This window comes from Protopterus annectens, chromosome 3.part0 (assembly GCF_019279795.1).
Source record: "Protopterus annectens isolate FY-2018-M chromosome 3.part0, PAN1.0, whole genome shotgun sequence".
Lineage (NCBI taxonomy): Eukaryota > Metazoa > Chordata > Ceratodontiformes > Protopteridae > Protopterus > Protopterus annectens.
In genome coordinates this window covers 1,522,693,187-1,522,709,408 of record NC_056731.1, presented here as the reverse complement: position 1 = coordinate 1,522,709,408, position 16,222 = coordinate 1,522,693,187, and the positions used below count along the sequence as shown (strand labels likewise).

The 16,222-nt window shown below is 42.4% G+C and overlaps 1 protein-coding gene across 1 annotated transcript in view; it reads right to left on the bottom strand.

Moving 5' to 3' along the window:
* SMCHD1 (structural maintenance of chromosomes flexible hinge domain containing 1) overlaps positions 1-16,222 on the bottom strand; it is a 3,546,415-nt gene that overhangs the window by 1,963,146 nt on the left and 1,567,047 nt on the right. Inside the window, exon 21 of the mRNA XM_044065561.1 lies at positions 5,522-5,621. Within this exon, the coding sequence (XP_043921496.1) occupies positions 5,522-5,621 (100 nt within the window). The remainder of the gene's footprint in view (positions 1-5,521; positions 5,622-16,222) is intronic.

The window sequence follows — 16,222 nt, the reverse complement described above, 5'->3', positions numbered from 1 at the left end:
TTAGATCTTGGGAGGACTCACGGAAGAATATTGCTGAGCACCACTGAACCAAAAGATGTTTTCCCCTGGAGACCAAATCCAATTTGTAATCAGTAATAAAGGTATGGGGAGAAGCCTAAGTTCCTGCTGCACATACATCATCCATTAAAGCTCTAGACTGGAAAACTGCTGAAGGGCTACAGATCTTGTAGAATGTGCCTTAACAGGCATAGGCAAATCAATTTTCTTCTTGTTATAGATGAAAGATGTACAACCCTTGAACCATCTGGCTAAGGTCACTTGCTGACTGGTTTACCAGACCTTGCACGTGTAAAGGAGACAAACAGTTGGTGAGATTTTCTTATTTTTTTCATTCGTCTTCTTTTGGCTGCTCCCGTTAGGGGTCGCCACAGCAGATCAACTGTTTTCATTTCTTCCTGTCCTCTGCATCTTGCTCTGTCACACCAATCATCTACATGTCCTCTCTCACCACATCCATAAACCTTATCTTAGGCCTCCCTCTTTTCCTGTTACCTGGCAGCTTCATCCTTAGCATCTTTTTCCCAATATACTCTGCATCCCTCCTCAGCACATGTCCAAACCAATGTAATCTTGCCTCTCTGGCTTTGTCTCCAAACCTTCCAACCTGGGCTGAGCTTATTCCTAATCCTGTCCATCCTCGTCACACCCAGTGCAAATCTTAACATCTTCAACTCTGTCACGTCAAGCTCTGACTCCTGCCTTTTTGTCAATGCCACCGTCTCCAACCCATATAACATAGCTGGTCTCACTACCCTCTCGTAAACTTCCCCTTCACTCCTACTGGTACTCTTGTCTGTCATAAATCACTCCTGACACACTTTCTCCACCCACTCCATCCTGCCTGTACTCTCTTCTTTACCTCTTTTCCACACTCACCATTACTCTGAACTGTTGATCCCAAGTACTTAAACTCATCCACCTTCGCCACCTCTACTCCCTGCATCCTCACCATTCCTCTATCCTCCCTCTCATTCACACACATACATTCTGTCTTAGTCCTACTGACCTTCATTCCTCTTCTCTCTAGAGCATATCTCCACCTCTCCGGGGTCTCCTCCACCTATTCCCTACTCTCACTACAGATCACAATGTCATCTGCAAACATCATAGTCCACGGGGACTCCTGTCTGATCTTGTTTGTCAACCCGTGTAGATAAAAACTTGTATGTGAACATCTAACAAATGCAAACAGTATTCACCTTTGTTCATAGAACTGGGAAAGAATACTGGCAAGTTAACAGTCTGATTGATATTAGTCTCTGACACTACCTTAAGTAGAAAAGTGGGATTTGTCCTTAAGGAACTCTGTCTTTGTGAAAAATTAAGTAAGGTGGTCGACATAAGGTTTGTATTTCTGAAATCCTTCTGGCAGACGTTACCACCACCAAAAATAAAGTTTTCTATGATTAATACTTTAGATCACAGTCTACAGATGGTTCGACGAGGGACTGTACAATGGCTTGTAACACTAGATTTAGATCCCAAGGTGGAGTAGGCTTCCTTAAAAGGAGGTTTCAACTATAGTGTCCATTTTAAAAAGGACTTACAAAGTTTATCAGAAGTCAAGGAACATTGTTCCAAACAATTATGGAAATATGGAATGTCTGCTAGTTGAATTTTAATAGTAAACAGAGAAGCTCCTGCATTAAAAAGAGAAGCTAAGAAATCTAAAACTTTATCAACAGATGCAGAAAAGGAGTCAATATTGCTTTCACGAGCCCAAAAAATAAACTTCTTCCATTTAATAGTACAGAGCTTACAGGCAGAAGGCTTATGAGAAAGCTAGAAGAGTTTGACTTATCGGGGAAGAAAGGTTAACTCGCCTGGCAATTAATGGAACTACAGGAACCATGCTGTCAGCTTGAGGTTCAGAATGTTTGGATGAAGTAATCCTTTTGGATGGGACAGAATGTCTGGAGTCGGGTCCCGAGTCCAAGGTCGCTGAATCAGATAAGGCCAAAGAAAGGGGGGCTATATCTTTTGAGGGCAATAATGTGCAATTTGGATTACTTTGCTCTTCAGCCTCAGTGCTTTCTGTAAGAATTTTGGGATTAGAGGTATCGGGGGAAAGGCATATAGAAACCCGGAGGGCCAAGTGTGGAGAAGAGAATCTCTTGGTGACTTACTCAGAGTGGGGGGTAAAGACAAAGTAGTTGCTGCACTTGTTCAGAGGCAAGGCAAAAAGGTCGCAGCAAGGCTGGCCCCACTGACAGAAAATCTTTTCTGTCACCTTTGAATTGAGAGACCACTTGTGAGGCAGGAGAATACATCTGCTCAGTTTGTCTGCTATCACACTGGAACTCCCCGGATTATGAGTTGCTATCAGAAAGAGTTTGGAAGAGATTGCCTACTGCCACACTCTGAGTGCTTCTCGACAAAGGGGTAAGATTTGGTTCCTTCCTATTTGTTGACATACCAAACTACTGACATACTGTCTGTCTGAATCGCAAAGCACCACTCTTGGCTCCAGAACACCGATATGCAATTTGGCCTCTAAAGGGGACCAAATGCCTTGGAGAGTCTTGCCCAGAAAATGCCCCCCCCAACCTATCTGGGAGGCATCTGTAATCAGTATGACCTTGGGTTCTGGAAGGAAGAAGGGGCAACCCAGGAGAATTTCTCTGGAATTTATCCACCAAGCTAGATCTTTTCTGAAAATATTGATCAAAATCTGGTCTGACATGGGTTGGTACAGCACTGATCATTGAGATGCAATCAGCCACTGTAGAATTCTTATGTGATATCTTGCTAGGGGAACTAGAGTTATTGCATCTGCCACGGAACCTAGAGCCTGTAAAATTAGATGAGTGGGTACTTTCTTGCTGTGGATTATTTTCAGAACACATGTTCTGATTTTCTGAAATCTCACGGGAGGAAGGGATGCTACGGATGTTGTCATATTTAGTACTGCCCCTATAAATGCTAAACTCAAAAGTTGGGAGTCATTTGAGACTTTTCATAACTTATAGTTATTCCTAAGTATGCACAGGTCTGGAGAACATAATCCTTTGCTTCTATCAATCAATGCCTGGTCCGAGCAGTAATGAGCCAGTTACCTAAGTATGGAAACACCCAGAATCCTTGTAGTATCAAGTGAGCTGCTACTACTGCCATACATTTGGTGAACACTCTGGGGGCTGTGATGAGACCAAAGGGCAATGCCCTGAATTGATAATGGCTGGCTTCCAGACGGAAGTGGATGAACGTTCTGCAGTGCTCGTCTATTTTTATGCGATAATACACATCCTGAAGATCTATCAACCATATCCAGTCATCCTTTTCTGAATGGAAGAATGGACTTTACCGTAACCATCTGGAATTTTGTTTGCCATACAAATTAATGCAATACACCGAGATCCAAAACTGGTCTCCAGTCCCCTGTCATTTTGGCAGTAAAAAGAATCTTGAGTAAGTTCCGGATTCTTTCTGGTCTGGTGGGACTTCTTGGATGACTGTTTTCTCTAGCAGTTTTTGAATTTCTATAACTGATGCCTCACTCTAACTGGGTGGAACATCGGGGATTTTCTTTGTATATGGGGGGATGAAAAGAAAAGGGAACGGTACAACCTCTGGAAACAATCCTCTGCATCCAAGAATCTGTTATTTTTAGCCAGGCATTTTGCTGCAGGGATAAGCGTTCCCCAACTGCCTCCAGGGGAAGACAATCGGGCCTCCTTTCAGGAACTCTGAAAGGGCTTACCCAGGAAGGAGTCCCTAAAGCCCTGGTTCTGCAGACCATCTCTGCTGCGTGGGACAGCATCATCCATTGTACTTCCCTCTGAACTAGTAGGTTCAAAAGGAGCCAGAGTCAAATTTTCAAGAACAAAACTAAGGTTCCAAGAAGGTGGAACAGACTTTCTGGGAGGCACTTCCACAGAGAGGGGATCCTGATGACAAGATATGCACCAGACAAAAAAGTATTTTCTATTGGGGCATCTAGGATTTCCTGGTAGTGAGTTTCCTGGCCTTCTGTAGAAACTGGAGCACATCCTTAGAAAAGAGGTGCCTAAAAGGAACCAAAACTATTTCACCCACAGTCTCAGTCGAAGAGTGGACAGGAAAGGATGGATAAGAGATCCCTTGTCTTGTGTGAGATCATCTTACCCAGTGAGGTAACTTGTGGTGATTGCCCGCTGACAAGTAAGAAACAAGGGGAACCAATACTGTCTGGGCCAAAACGGTGTCATCAGCAAGATTTTGGAACAGCCCTGCCTGATCTTGTGCAGAACTCGTGGCAATGGGGATGGGATGGGGTGGGGTGGGGTGGCATAAAGAAACATTCCTTTCCAAGGAAAAGACCTGGTGTCTACTTTGCAAGTCAGAGAACTTCGGACTCTGGAATACAATAAAAGAAGTTGTCTCTTCAGAGAAAAGGAAACACTTTCTACTTGAGGAATACAGCACTAACGGACTATGTCCAGGAACACATCTCTGAGAAGCATACATTTGTTAGCCTATGCTCTGGATCTGCTCAAGAAGTCTACCACCAGACTGTGCTCTGAAGGAATGTAAACCACCTGAAATGTCACGTGTCAGCTAGATTCCAGACCTGAAGAGCTAATCTACAAAGGAGACAGGACCTCATACATCCCTGCGTGTTGGTATTGTCTGTGAAAATCTTGAGGGGGCCGAGAGAGAAAAGGGAATGAAAATTCTGCAAGAGCTCTCATCTCTTATGTTGATATTGTCTGACCGCTGATGAGAAGGCCAGAGACCCTGGACCTTTAGGGGCTCAGAGGAAGTTCCACAACTCAAGACTGAGGCATTCCATTAACAGTCCTGAGAATAAACTGGAGCCTGGAAAGGAAGCCCTGGACTGAGAGTGGGTTGATGAATTCACCACTGAAGCTCAAGTTTGAGACAAAGAAGAAAAGAACAAGGAACTCCAGGTGGTGGCAGTTTTGAAGCCACATTGATCTGAGGTACCACTGAAATTTTCTCATATGGAGCCTGGTGAGAGGGAGTATGGACAGAGTCAAGGCCATAAATCCCAGAACCCCGAGAAATTCCCTGGCCAAGAGAGAGGACAGAAGGAGAGACTGGAAAAAAGGTGGTCAAAGGCAGAAAGGAAGGGGTGACTATTATAACTTTAGACAGCAAATAAAAGTATGGCAAATTCATGTATATGTTGGCCAGGGATGATACTATGAAATCTTCCAGAGCAGTGCTATTCCTAGTGCCTGCATCTTCTATACTTAACTCATGCCAAAATAACACTTCCTGAAGATCTTTCAAGGTTAACCAAACTAGACTATTTATTTCTCTTGAAAATGCAACTGGAAAACAACATTACAGCAAAGCCACTTCCGTTCAAGTGTCTTAAAAATGTGCATCGATTTCGCACTAACAGATTCAGCCCTAATTTGCACCCACAGTTGTAGATAAAGTTTACACAAAACATACACGTGCTAACATGTGTCAGTCTATTCGTAGTGGTGGTGAATGTAGCAATAAATAATTTCCACAAATGCTTAGAAAAATTAAAAATGCTGCATCTTACCTTGCCCAGACAATTATTTATAAGACCTTTTGCTCGCACTCCTTTAATGATAAAACTTGTTTCTTTAAATACGGTGCCTTCATAATGCAACTCCAGGCCACTGCAATGAGTTACAACAAAACATATAACATAGTTAAAATACGAAGTCCACAGTCCTCCATCACTTCACTACTTGAAATAAAAGACTGCCCTTAATATCAGTGACCACCAATTCAAGGTAACCACATGCAAGTCCATTTCAAACACACACATACACATACATATATTTGCCCCATCTGTTTCAGTTAGTGGTAGATCAGACAGACAAACAATCTTACAGCACCTACTTACATACCTCTCAACCTCTCAGTGCAAGAAATCTGAACAAAGACTGACAAAATGGGGGGACAAAGGCCCACAAATAGGGACATATTTTAAATATTGCTCTTATAAGCTTAGAAAGTTGCTAGATTAACAGGATTTGTTTTAACATCTGAAACTCAAATGTATATCATTATTTAGTGACTTCAATCTTCAGATCATCCCAGTAATTTGTCAGAAAAACACAGATTTTATGAGGAACAGACCAAAAATATGAGCCAAAAATCTGGACATTCTGCGAAAATCTGTACAGTTGAGAGGTACCTACCAAAAAGAGTAGGATCCTTTATATTAACACAACATAAAAAACATTTACATACTTGCAGGTACATATAATATAATTTCTATATTTTTACTATTTATCATTTTTATTTTAGCATTCTCATTTTTCCATAACTGATCCCCAACTCCTTCTACAGACGTAATCTAATTTTTCGCAATACGTCTAACAAAATACATTTCCCACTCAACAAAATTTCATCCAGTCTTTCATTCCAAATAGGCCAAATTACATAAAAATAAATTATCTACCCTTCTTACATATTCTTTCTTATTCTTATAACAGCCATACATAATCATACTCCCATCTATATTGTTTATGTCAATAATATTCTCAAATTTTTTCCACAGAACTTTTTATTGCGTTTCTCCACTCATTTACATTTCAAAAAAACATGTTCTGTCGTCTCTTCCTCCTCACAAAATAAACAAACTCTTTCAACTTTGCTTTTATATGGCATATTCCCCTTTACTGGTACTATCATCAATTTGCATTTCTGTGTTAGTATTTTTTCTTGATAACTTTTCATTTCTTCATTATATACTCTTTTTTTCTCTTTTTTCTTATCTTATTCGCACCATCGCCCAGAATTTTTTCTAGTTATATTTTACATGCTATTAATTTTTCATTTTCTTCTTTTACCCACTTTAACACTCTACACAAGTTTAAAGCAGAAGAATAAACTGGATTTAGTAACCCCAGTCCTCCATCTTCACTCACATACAACATACTGGTTTTCAGTGGGTTTAATCTTGAACCCCATATGAAAGAAAAAGTACAGTTGTGTACACTTACCATAAAGGTAGATGTTGGAGTGTATTCACTGCTGCAGTCGTCACCTGTGGGTTATCCCTGCTGTGGTAGCTCTTGGCCAGCCCGAATACCAGAGTCAATGTTTTTCTGCGTCGGCTGCAATAACTTGTTGACTGACGTCAGGTCGTCAGTGCTATAAAGCAATGCAGCCGACATCATTACATCAGTTTTTCTTGCCCTAACCAGTCAGGAACACCAGGAAATAAGTTAAGGGTGACCTGGTGGCAAGAAGCTTATATGAGGATATAAGGGGGAAGGACTGCAACAGTGAATACATGCGAACATCTACATTTATGGTAAGTGTACATAACTGTACTATGTTCTTCGTGTTTCACTGTTGCAGTCATCACCTGTGGGAAGATTCCCAAAGCTGAGGAGAAGGGTGGTAGGATTAGTAGTAGACCTAGGCCTGGGTCAGCATGCCCTGCAGGACTGCATTGGCAAACCCTGCTCTAGCCTTAGAGAAAAGAGGTAGATGGTAATGCTTAGTAAAGGTATGGACAGAAATCCAGGTGGCAGCTTCCAAGATGTCCCTGGTGGGGACTCCTCTCAGGAATGCTGTGGAAGTGGAGGCTGCCGTAGTGGAACGGGGACAAATAGACTTAGGGGTGGTTTTCCATGAAATCTGTAGCAGAAATGGATGCAGTGTGACATTCATTTGGAGATTTTTTTTGGAAATGGGCTTCCCCTCTGACCCTGGGGCAAAGCTGACCAGCAGTTGGGTCTGTTTTCCTGAAGGCTTTAGTATGGTCTAGGTAGTATCTGAGTTGTCTGTGCACATCTAGTGAGTGCAGAATTCTTTCTCCCTTGTTTTCAGGGTTAGGAAGAAGGTGGGTAGATGTATGGCCTGGTTGAGAGTTACATTAGATACCACCTTGGGCATAAAGGAGGGGTTATAGTCTTCAGGGAGACCTTGTCTGCATGGAAAATGATGAAGGGCTCAATGGCCATCAATGCCTGAAGTTCTGAAAACCTTCTGGCTGAGATGATAGCTAGCAGGAAAGCAGTCTTCCAGGAGTGGTATTTTAGTTCTGCTGAAGCAGCAGGTTCAAAGGGTGGTAAGGTTAGTTTTTCCAAAACCATCTGTTTAATCAAAGGATGTGCGAACAGGAGAGGATCTGTATTGAAATGAGCTGAAATGGCTGAGGCATGGATTTTAATAGAAGAGGAGAGGCCACTATTTAGTAACTCCTCTAGATAGTCCAGGATAAGAGAGATGGAAGGGTGCGAGGAACTGCCCCCTCTGGAATGGTTCCAGGAGAAGAATAGTTTCCATTTTCTTGCATGAGATTTTCTGGTACTGGGCTTTCTGGCCTCTGTGATAATGTCTAGGACCTGTTTACTTAACAGGGGCCCCTTGTTTGCTTTTAGGGTATAAGCCATGCTGTCATTTTGAGAGTTTGCAAGTCCGGGTGCAGCATCCCCCCCCCCACCTGAGTCAAGAGGTCTGAGATGAGGGGAAGCTGCCTGGGAGGCTGTGATGTGTGATGTCAGGCTGAGCAGTAAGGATTACCAATCCTGCCCGGGCCAATCTGGAGCAATGAGGATGGTCTATGGCCTCTTCTCCCTTATCTGGATCAGTACCTTGGGAATAAGATGCAGAGGAGGGAATGCGTACACAAAGAGGGCTTTCCAGGGGAAGGTCAAGGCATCCACCTTCCATGCTAGGTGGTGGTACTCCCTGGTACAGAATTTTTCCAACTGGTGGTTGAGGTGTGAAGCAAAGAGAACCACCTCCGGAGTTCCCCAGTCCTGAGTGACTTGCAAAAGGATTTTTCTGTACAGCTGCCAATCGTGGGAGCCCAGCAAGTTTCTGCTTAAATGGTCTGCCAGAGAGTTGTTGATCCCTGGTAGGGATTGGGCTATTAGGTACAATCCCATGGAGGAGGCGATCAGTCAGAGGTTCATGGCTAGCCTGCACAGAGGGTAAAATTGGCTCCCTCCCTGTTTGTTGATGTACCACATTACAGTGGTGTTCTCTCTTTTGATAAGGAGGACCCCTGGTCTGCGATGGGATTTGAAGGATATCAGAGCCTTTTGTACTGCTATCATTTCCTTCTGGTTGATGTGTAAGACAAAGTGCTGGGCATCCCAAAGGCCTTGGGTGCCCCTTCCTGCTAGGTGACCGCCCCAAGCAATGTCTAAGGTATTGGTGGTGATGGTCTGGCCGGTAGGATGGAGGACAAAGGGGAGACCCGTGTTCTTGGCACAGGCCCTTGCTCACCAGAGAAATCTGGCCCTTATACAGGGGATCAGAGGGAGAGGGGTCTCTAGAGGCTGACGGTGCTGACACCAAAGGTTCTTTAGATACCACTGAAGTTTCCTCATGTGAAGCCTGGTTGAAGGAATAACAAGGATGCAAGATGCCATGTACCCCAAAGCTTGCAGGAACTTCCTCGCTGTGAGGTGACTTCTGGAGGCCAGATGGGTAAAGTAGGGCGGCAGGAAGCTTGGTTTTTCTGGTGATAGGAAGGCCATTTGGGATGCCGTGTCCAGCAGTGCTCCCAGGAAAATGATCCTCCTGGAGGGAGTCTGCTTTGATTTCTTTTCATTGATGGTGAACCCTAAGGAGGTTATGACAAAGAGGAGATCCTGGAGCAACTTTTCTTTACACTCTGCCTGAATGAGGCCGTCATCCAGATAAGGGTAAATCTGAATATTTCTCTGTCTGCAAAATGCTATGGCTGGGGCTAAGCATTTGGTGAATACTATGGGAGCAGTAGATAAGCCAAAGGGTAGTGCAGAGAACTGAAAGTGCTGTGAGCCTGCCCTGAAGCGCAGGAATTTCCTGCAGGATTCCCTTATGGGGATGTGGAGGTAGGCATCCTTTAGGTCTAGGGTCACTAACCAGGCCCTTTTTGTCAGCATAGGCAGCAACTGCTGCAAAGTTAGCATTTTGAATTTGGGGACCACCAGGGAGGTGTTCAGAAGAGATAGATCCAGGATAGCGTACCAAGTGCCCTCTTTTCTGGGAACAACGAATAGTCTGGAATAAAAGCCTTTGCCTGTTTGGTCTGTGAGAACAGGTTCTACTGCCTCCTGGGATATGAGAGTTTGGGCTTGTTTCAATGCCTCTGCCCATTGATTTGGAGGTAAGTCTGGGTACCCTCTTGGAAGTGGGAGTGCATTGAAAGAGAATTTGTATCCCTGAAAAATTTTCTTTAAGACCCATTGGTCTTTGGTTACAAAAAGCCAATTTTCTTTGCAGAGGGAGAGCCTTCCTCCTAGCTTTTGGTGACTGAAAGGAGGGCAGAGGGGAACAGAGAGTCATTGAGAGGTTTTCCCATAGAAGGATGGTTTAGAACTCCCTGCCTTTGGGGCAGAGGAGGTCCACTGTTTGGTTCTTTGCTATCCTTGGGATAAAGGCCTGGGTGGTCTGTCCCTGCGGGGCTTACCTTGCCCCTGTCTACTAGGAGCAGGAAAGGACCAGTGCTTAGAGTGGAAATTCCTGCTGAACCTGGGAGGTTGGACCTGAAAAAAATCTTTTACTGTTTGCATAGAGTTTGCTTTGTCTTCCACTTTTTAAGCACTTCTTATGATTTTATTACAAACAAGCTGTCCTTATCTAAGGGTGCAGCAATTAATTCAGACTTGACATGATCAGGGAGAGATTGTTCCTTCAACCATGCATGTCTCCTAAGAACGGATCCTGACACTGCTGCCCTGCTTGAGGCTTCTAGTGCGGTATATCCACAGTGCAAAGAGTGTTTGACCACTTGACAAGTAGAGTGCAGTAAATCTGCTAACTCTTTTGAATTGGGACAGTCAGGAAAGGATGAAATAATTTATTTTAATAGTTCCAAAGTGTGTTGCTGATATTTTAACATATGGAACTGACAGTTAAGTGCTCTGATAGCTAAGGTTGCAGAGGTGTACACTTTTTTACGCCATCTGTCCAGAGCTCTGGATTCCTTGTTAGAAGTATAGGATTCTTTGTAGAACTAACTTTAGCTCCTTCTGGTCCCTGTGTAATGACCTCCGGGTCTGCAGCAGGATTACTGTACAAGTATTTGTAAGAATCCAGTACTCTACCACCTGTCACGTTTAGTGGGAACATGTGGGAAGAGTGTCAGGGGGTAAGTGGGAGCAGGTGGGAGGGCCATCAGGGGCTAAGCTGGATTCATGGAAAACATCATCCACCACTTCTAAAATAGGGCGGATAGCAAGGGGTCTCTGCTGGGGCAGGTCTAGAAACTCTCAGTCTTTTCTTCGACTGAGGGAAGTCTTGAGATTCCCAGTGGAAATGTTCCCTGAGTGTGTGAAGGGTTTCCCCAAAGGAAAGGTCTTCTGGTGGAGAGGCAGAAGGAATGGATTCCACTGCATCTGAGTCTTTATAAGCAGTAACAGGCTGTTGGTTCCTTTTCAAAAACTGAATAATCAGATTCATCAGAATCCTGCTCTGACATTATTTCAGGAGAAGGGTGTCTTTTCCTTTTAGAAGATGTAGCTTGACTACCCCTGATTAGGGAGATAAGATCCTACCCCATCTTAAGCATTTGGGCTTGGGGTGGTAGAGCAAGAATAAGATGGAAACTAGAGGTAGATTTTCCAGGAGTGGCCTGGCTTCTAGGCCTAAGAGTTTCCATCAGTCTGAGAGAAATGGTAGTCGGATGACAGGACGTTATTTATTGCCTAGAATCAGTAGCGTGAAAGGCTTCCTTGGAAGCCTGTGTCATGGCTCCGGACCCAACCGAGGCAGAGATGACCAAAGGCTCAGAAGATGAAGATTTCTACCGCATACCGGACTCTGAAAGGGTCTCGGTAGAGGCCTGTATAGATATCATATCAGGCATCAGGGGCTGCAAAAGCAGCTCACTAAATTCCAAAGAACTGACGACCTGCTTACTGGTAGCATTGTCGGAAGGCTTAGCCTTGTGTGGTCTGTCTCTATCATTATTTCTACGTTTTTTCGGAATGCCCACAGATTGCTGGCTAACGGACGCCATTTCAGAATGCGAAGATGGAAAATGAAAATACCTATCTACAATAAATGCTCTATGACAAATGTTTCTCATGTTAAAGAGGGCACAGAACCAACAATGGGGACGTTGTGGTCTGGGCCTAAACAAGTGATGCAGAATGAATGGAAGTCTCGGTGTGGGATCTGCTTTCCACAGGCGAGACAATTGTTGACTTTTTCAGACATCGGTTAGTGCAAGAAAAAAGGACCCCTCTAACAGGGTACTTGGCTTAAGACATTTTCAGCTGAAAATTCAAGCTCTGGTAGCGACCGACCGGCGCACTTGTGAACGGCTTCTGCTACGGGCTCCACGGCAAGAAAGACTGGGGTAATGATGTCGGTTGCCTTGCTTTATAGCACTATCGTCAGTCAACAAGCGACTGCAGCAGACACAGAAAAACACTGACTTTGGTATTCGGGCCGGCCGAGGACTACTACAGCAGGGATAACCCACAGGTGATGACTGCAACAATGAAATACAGAGAACATCACCAATTCCACAATTTTCTTCCCATATTTTGAGATCATATAAACATTTGACATACAGTGCAATGAAAAAGTATTTGCCCCTTCCTGATTTCTTATTTTTTTGCATGTTTGTCGCACTTAAATGCTTCAGATCATCAAACAAATGCAAATATTAGACAAAGATAACCCAAGTAAACACAAAATGCATTTTTTTAAGTGATGACTTTATTAATGGAAAAAAAATATCCAAACCTACATGGCCCTATGTGAAAAATGAATTGCCCTCTAAACCTAATAACTGGTTATGTCATCTTAACAGCAACAACTGCAATCAAGCGTTTGTGATAACTGGCAATGAGTCTTTCACATCACTGTTAAGGAATTTTGGCTCGCTCTTCTTTGCAGAATTGTTTTAATTCAGCCATACTGGAGGGTTTCTGAGCATGAACCACCTTTTTAAGTCATGCCACAGCATCTCAACTGGATTCAAGTCTGGACTTTGACTAGGCCACTCTTTTTTTTTAAGCCATTCAGAGGTAGACTTGCTGGTGTGTTTTGGATCATTGTCCTACTGCAGAATCCAAGTGTGCTTCAGCTTGAGGTCATGAACTGATGGGCCAGACATTCTCCTTCAGGATTTTTTGGTAGAGAGCAGAATTCATGGTTCCATCAATCACAGCAAGTCGTCCAGGTCCAGAAGCAGCAAAGCAGCCCCATACCATCACACTGCCACCACCATGTTTGACTGTTGGCATGATGTTCTTTTCCTGAAATGCTGTGTTACTTTTACACCATATGTAACGGGACGCACACCTCCCAAAAAGTTCAACTTTTGTTTCATCGGTCCAAAGAATATGTTACCAAAAGTCTTGGGGATCATCAAGATGTTTTTTGGCAAAAGCGAGACGAGGCTTTGTTCTTTTTGGTCAGCAGTGGTTTTCACCTTGGAACTCTGCCATGCATGCCATTTTTGACCAGTCTCTTTCTTATGGTTGAGTCATGAACACTGACCTTATCTGAGGCAAGTGAGGCCTGCAGTTCTTTAGATGTTGTTCTGGGTTCTTTTGTGACCTCCTGAATGTCGTTGCTGCGCTCTTGGGGTAATTTTTGTAGGCTGGCCACTCCTGGCAAGGTTCACCACTGTTCCATGTTTTCTCCATTTGTGGATAATGGCTCTCACCATGGCTAGCTGGAGTCCCAAAGCTTTATAAATGGCTTTGTAACCTTTTCCAAACTGATAAATGTCAATTACTTTGTTTCTCATCTGTTGCAGAATTTCTTTAGACTGCGGCATGATGTCTTCCTTTTTGGGATCTTTTGGCATACTTCACTTTGTCTGACAGGTTCTATTTAAGTGATCTCTTGATTCAACAGGTCTGGCAGTAATCAGGCCTGGGTGTGCCTAGTGAAACTGAATGCAACTTTCCCAAAAATGTGATCAACCACAGTTACTTCATGATTTAACAAGAGGGGCAATTACTTTTTCACATAGGGCCATGTAAGTTTGGATAGTTTTTTTCCTTAATAAATAAAATCATCACTTAAAAACTGCATTTTGTGTTTACTTGGGTTATCTTTTGTCTAATATTTAAATTTGTTTGACTATCTGAAAAATTTAAGTCTGACAAACATGCAAAAGAATAAGAAATCAGGAAGGGGGCAAATACTTTTTCAATGTACTGTAAATGCTATAGTTCTCATTAATGCAGAATTCACCAGATAAACCTTTTTCTTGAATGCTAATCTATATGGTCTCTACAGACATTTTTTTTTCATTTCTTTTATCAAACTCTCCCACTGCACATGATTTTCCCAAATGTTATCCCTAGCAAAGATACTTCATTCACTGAAAAATTAGACACCTCCAATTTTCACATCGTCCAAATCCTACTTTTACCTTTATTCAAGGTCATTCCCATTTCCTTTAAATATCCATTCAGACAAACAAACACTTCGCACATCCATGTTTTGTTCTTAGTAGCCACAACTATATTGTCTCTATGTCAAAACTGCTGGAATCACCACCTCCTTTTGCATTACATATTAGCATCTTTCATTGTATAAGCTACTTCATTCAATATAGCATTCACTACCAATGAAAACAATATTCTGGTTGTGGGACATCTCTGTTTTATACCACACTTCATGCATACTTCTTTACTCAGCCACCCATTCATTAATACTCTCATTCTATTATTTTGATAAACTGATGTACACACTTCTCCTAATTCTATTACCTATTCCACACTTCACCATAACAACCCAGAAAGCAGTGCTAATATCACCTAATATATGTTTCACATCTTCTCTTTTACTCATGTCATCCACAGTTTTCCTCAACAATTTTTAACACACCTTCCCTTTATATATATTTTCTTCCATTCTCTTTGGCATTATTCTCATAAAAAATAATAGATGTGTTTAGTGTGATGGGTCTCCACTTTTTTTTTATTTAATTTTTCTAATCTTTCTTCCACAAATATTTTAATACCCTAGTACATAACTCTTCATAAAAAAAAATTCAACCACTCATTTCTTTGCCAATCCAATCCATTAATTTATTGTACATTCCACGCACTATACTGAAACAACATTTACTTTCCTAAGTACTTCTTCCAATTCACTAATAGTAATTTTTTTTTCAAATTCTTCCTTCTCACTCATACATATTTTCCACATGCTGTACTACAATACTCATAATTTGTCCATGTTCTTTTTAGCCCTCCTTTTACATTTTTTAATTTCCCACATTATACCAATATCCTCCTCCACTATTTTAACCAAATATGCAGATATATCTTCCCTCCTCTCTTCTAAATGTCTCTGCCTGAACAGAAATGCATTATTTTTTTCTCAAATTTTTTATGCATTTTTTTCCATATAATACTCTCTTGTATTATTCTCTAAATTCTCTAATACATTTCTATACATTTTCCCACACTTTACTTTCTCTTCATTTCTTACATTATCCTGTCATTGAAAAATACTTTTTATACTTCTTTTTAAATTCAATTCACCATTCAGACCAGCTTTTATAAAAGTCTGTCAAATAGGATCCATCCATAACTCCAACATTTCTTACTCTCCAAGTTCATAGGTAGGTACTAGGCTATCGGCCCGAGGGCATAAGTAAGCCTAGACAAAGGTGTCCTGGCTTTCGCCACCCATGTAGATTAAATTCCTGCCCCTCTATCAAGTAGAGCCACAGACGTGATTCCCAGGGGTGAATTTCCTATTACCCATCCACTTATCAAGGTTTTTCTTGAAGATTGCTAATGATGAGCTCCGTTTGATGTACATGGGAATTTTTTTCCAGACCATGGGAAGTCCCTGGGACAAGGATCTATCCCTCCAGCATGTCTTATTTATTGTTGTGGTGAGGTTTAGGTCCCTAGAGCACACAGCTCTGGGAGATTGGGATTTCTTTAAGTGAAGCATGTCCATCAAATCTGGGTTTGACATAGCTTTGAATGTCAGACAGAGATCTTCCCGGAGTAAGCGGTATGCATCCGAGTAGAGTTGGAGTTTTTTTGAGCCGGTCGGCATAGGGAACTGTTTGAGGCCAGCTATCCTCTTGGTGAGGTATTTAATGGGCATTTCTAGTTGTTGTAGGTGTCTTGTGAGTTTCATCCCAAAAGGGGCACTGTACTCAATGAGGTGTCTGTTAAGTGATGAGTAGAAAGGGACAATGAAGTCCTTTTTTCTAGATGCGAACCCTTTTGCGATTAGGTGGGGCCATGTAGAAAGATTTTCTGACCACTGTGGCAATGTGATTATCAAAGGAGAGGTGACTATCCACTTGGGTCCCAAGGTCTCTTAT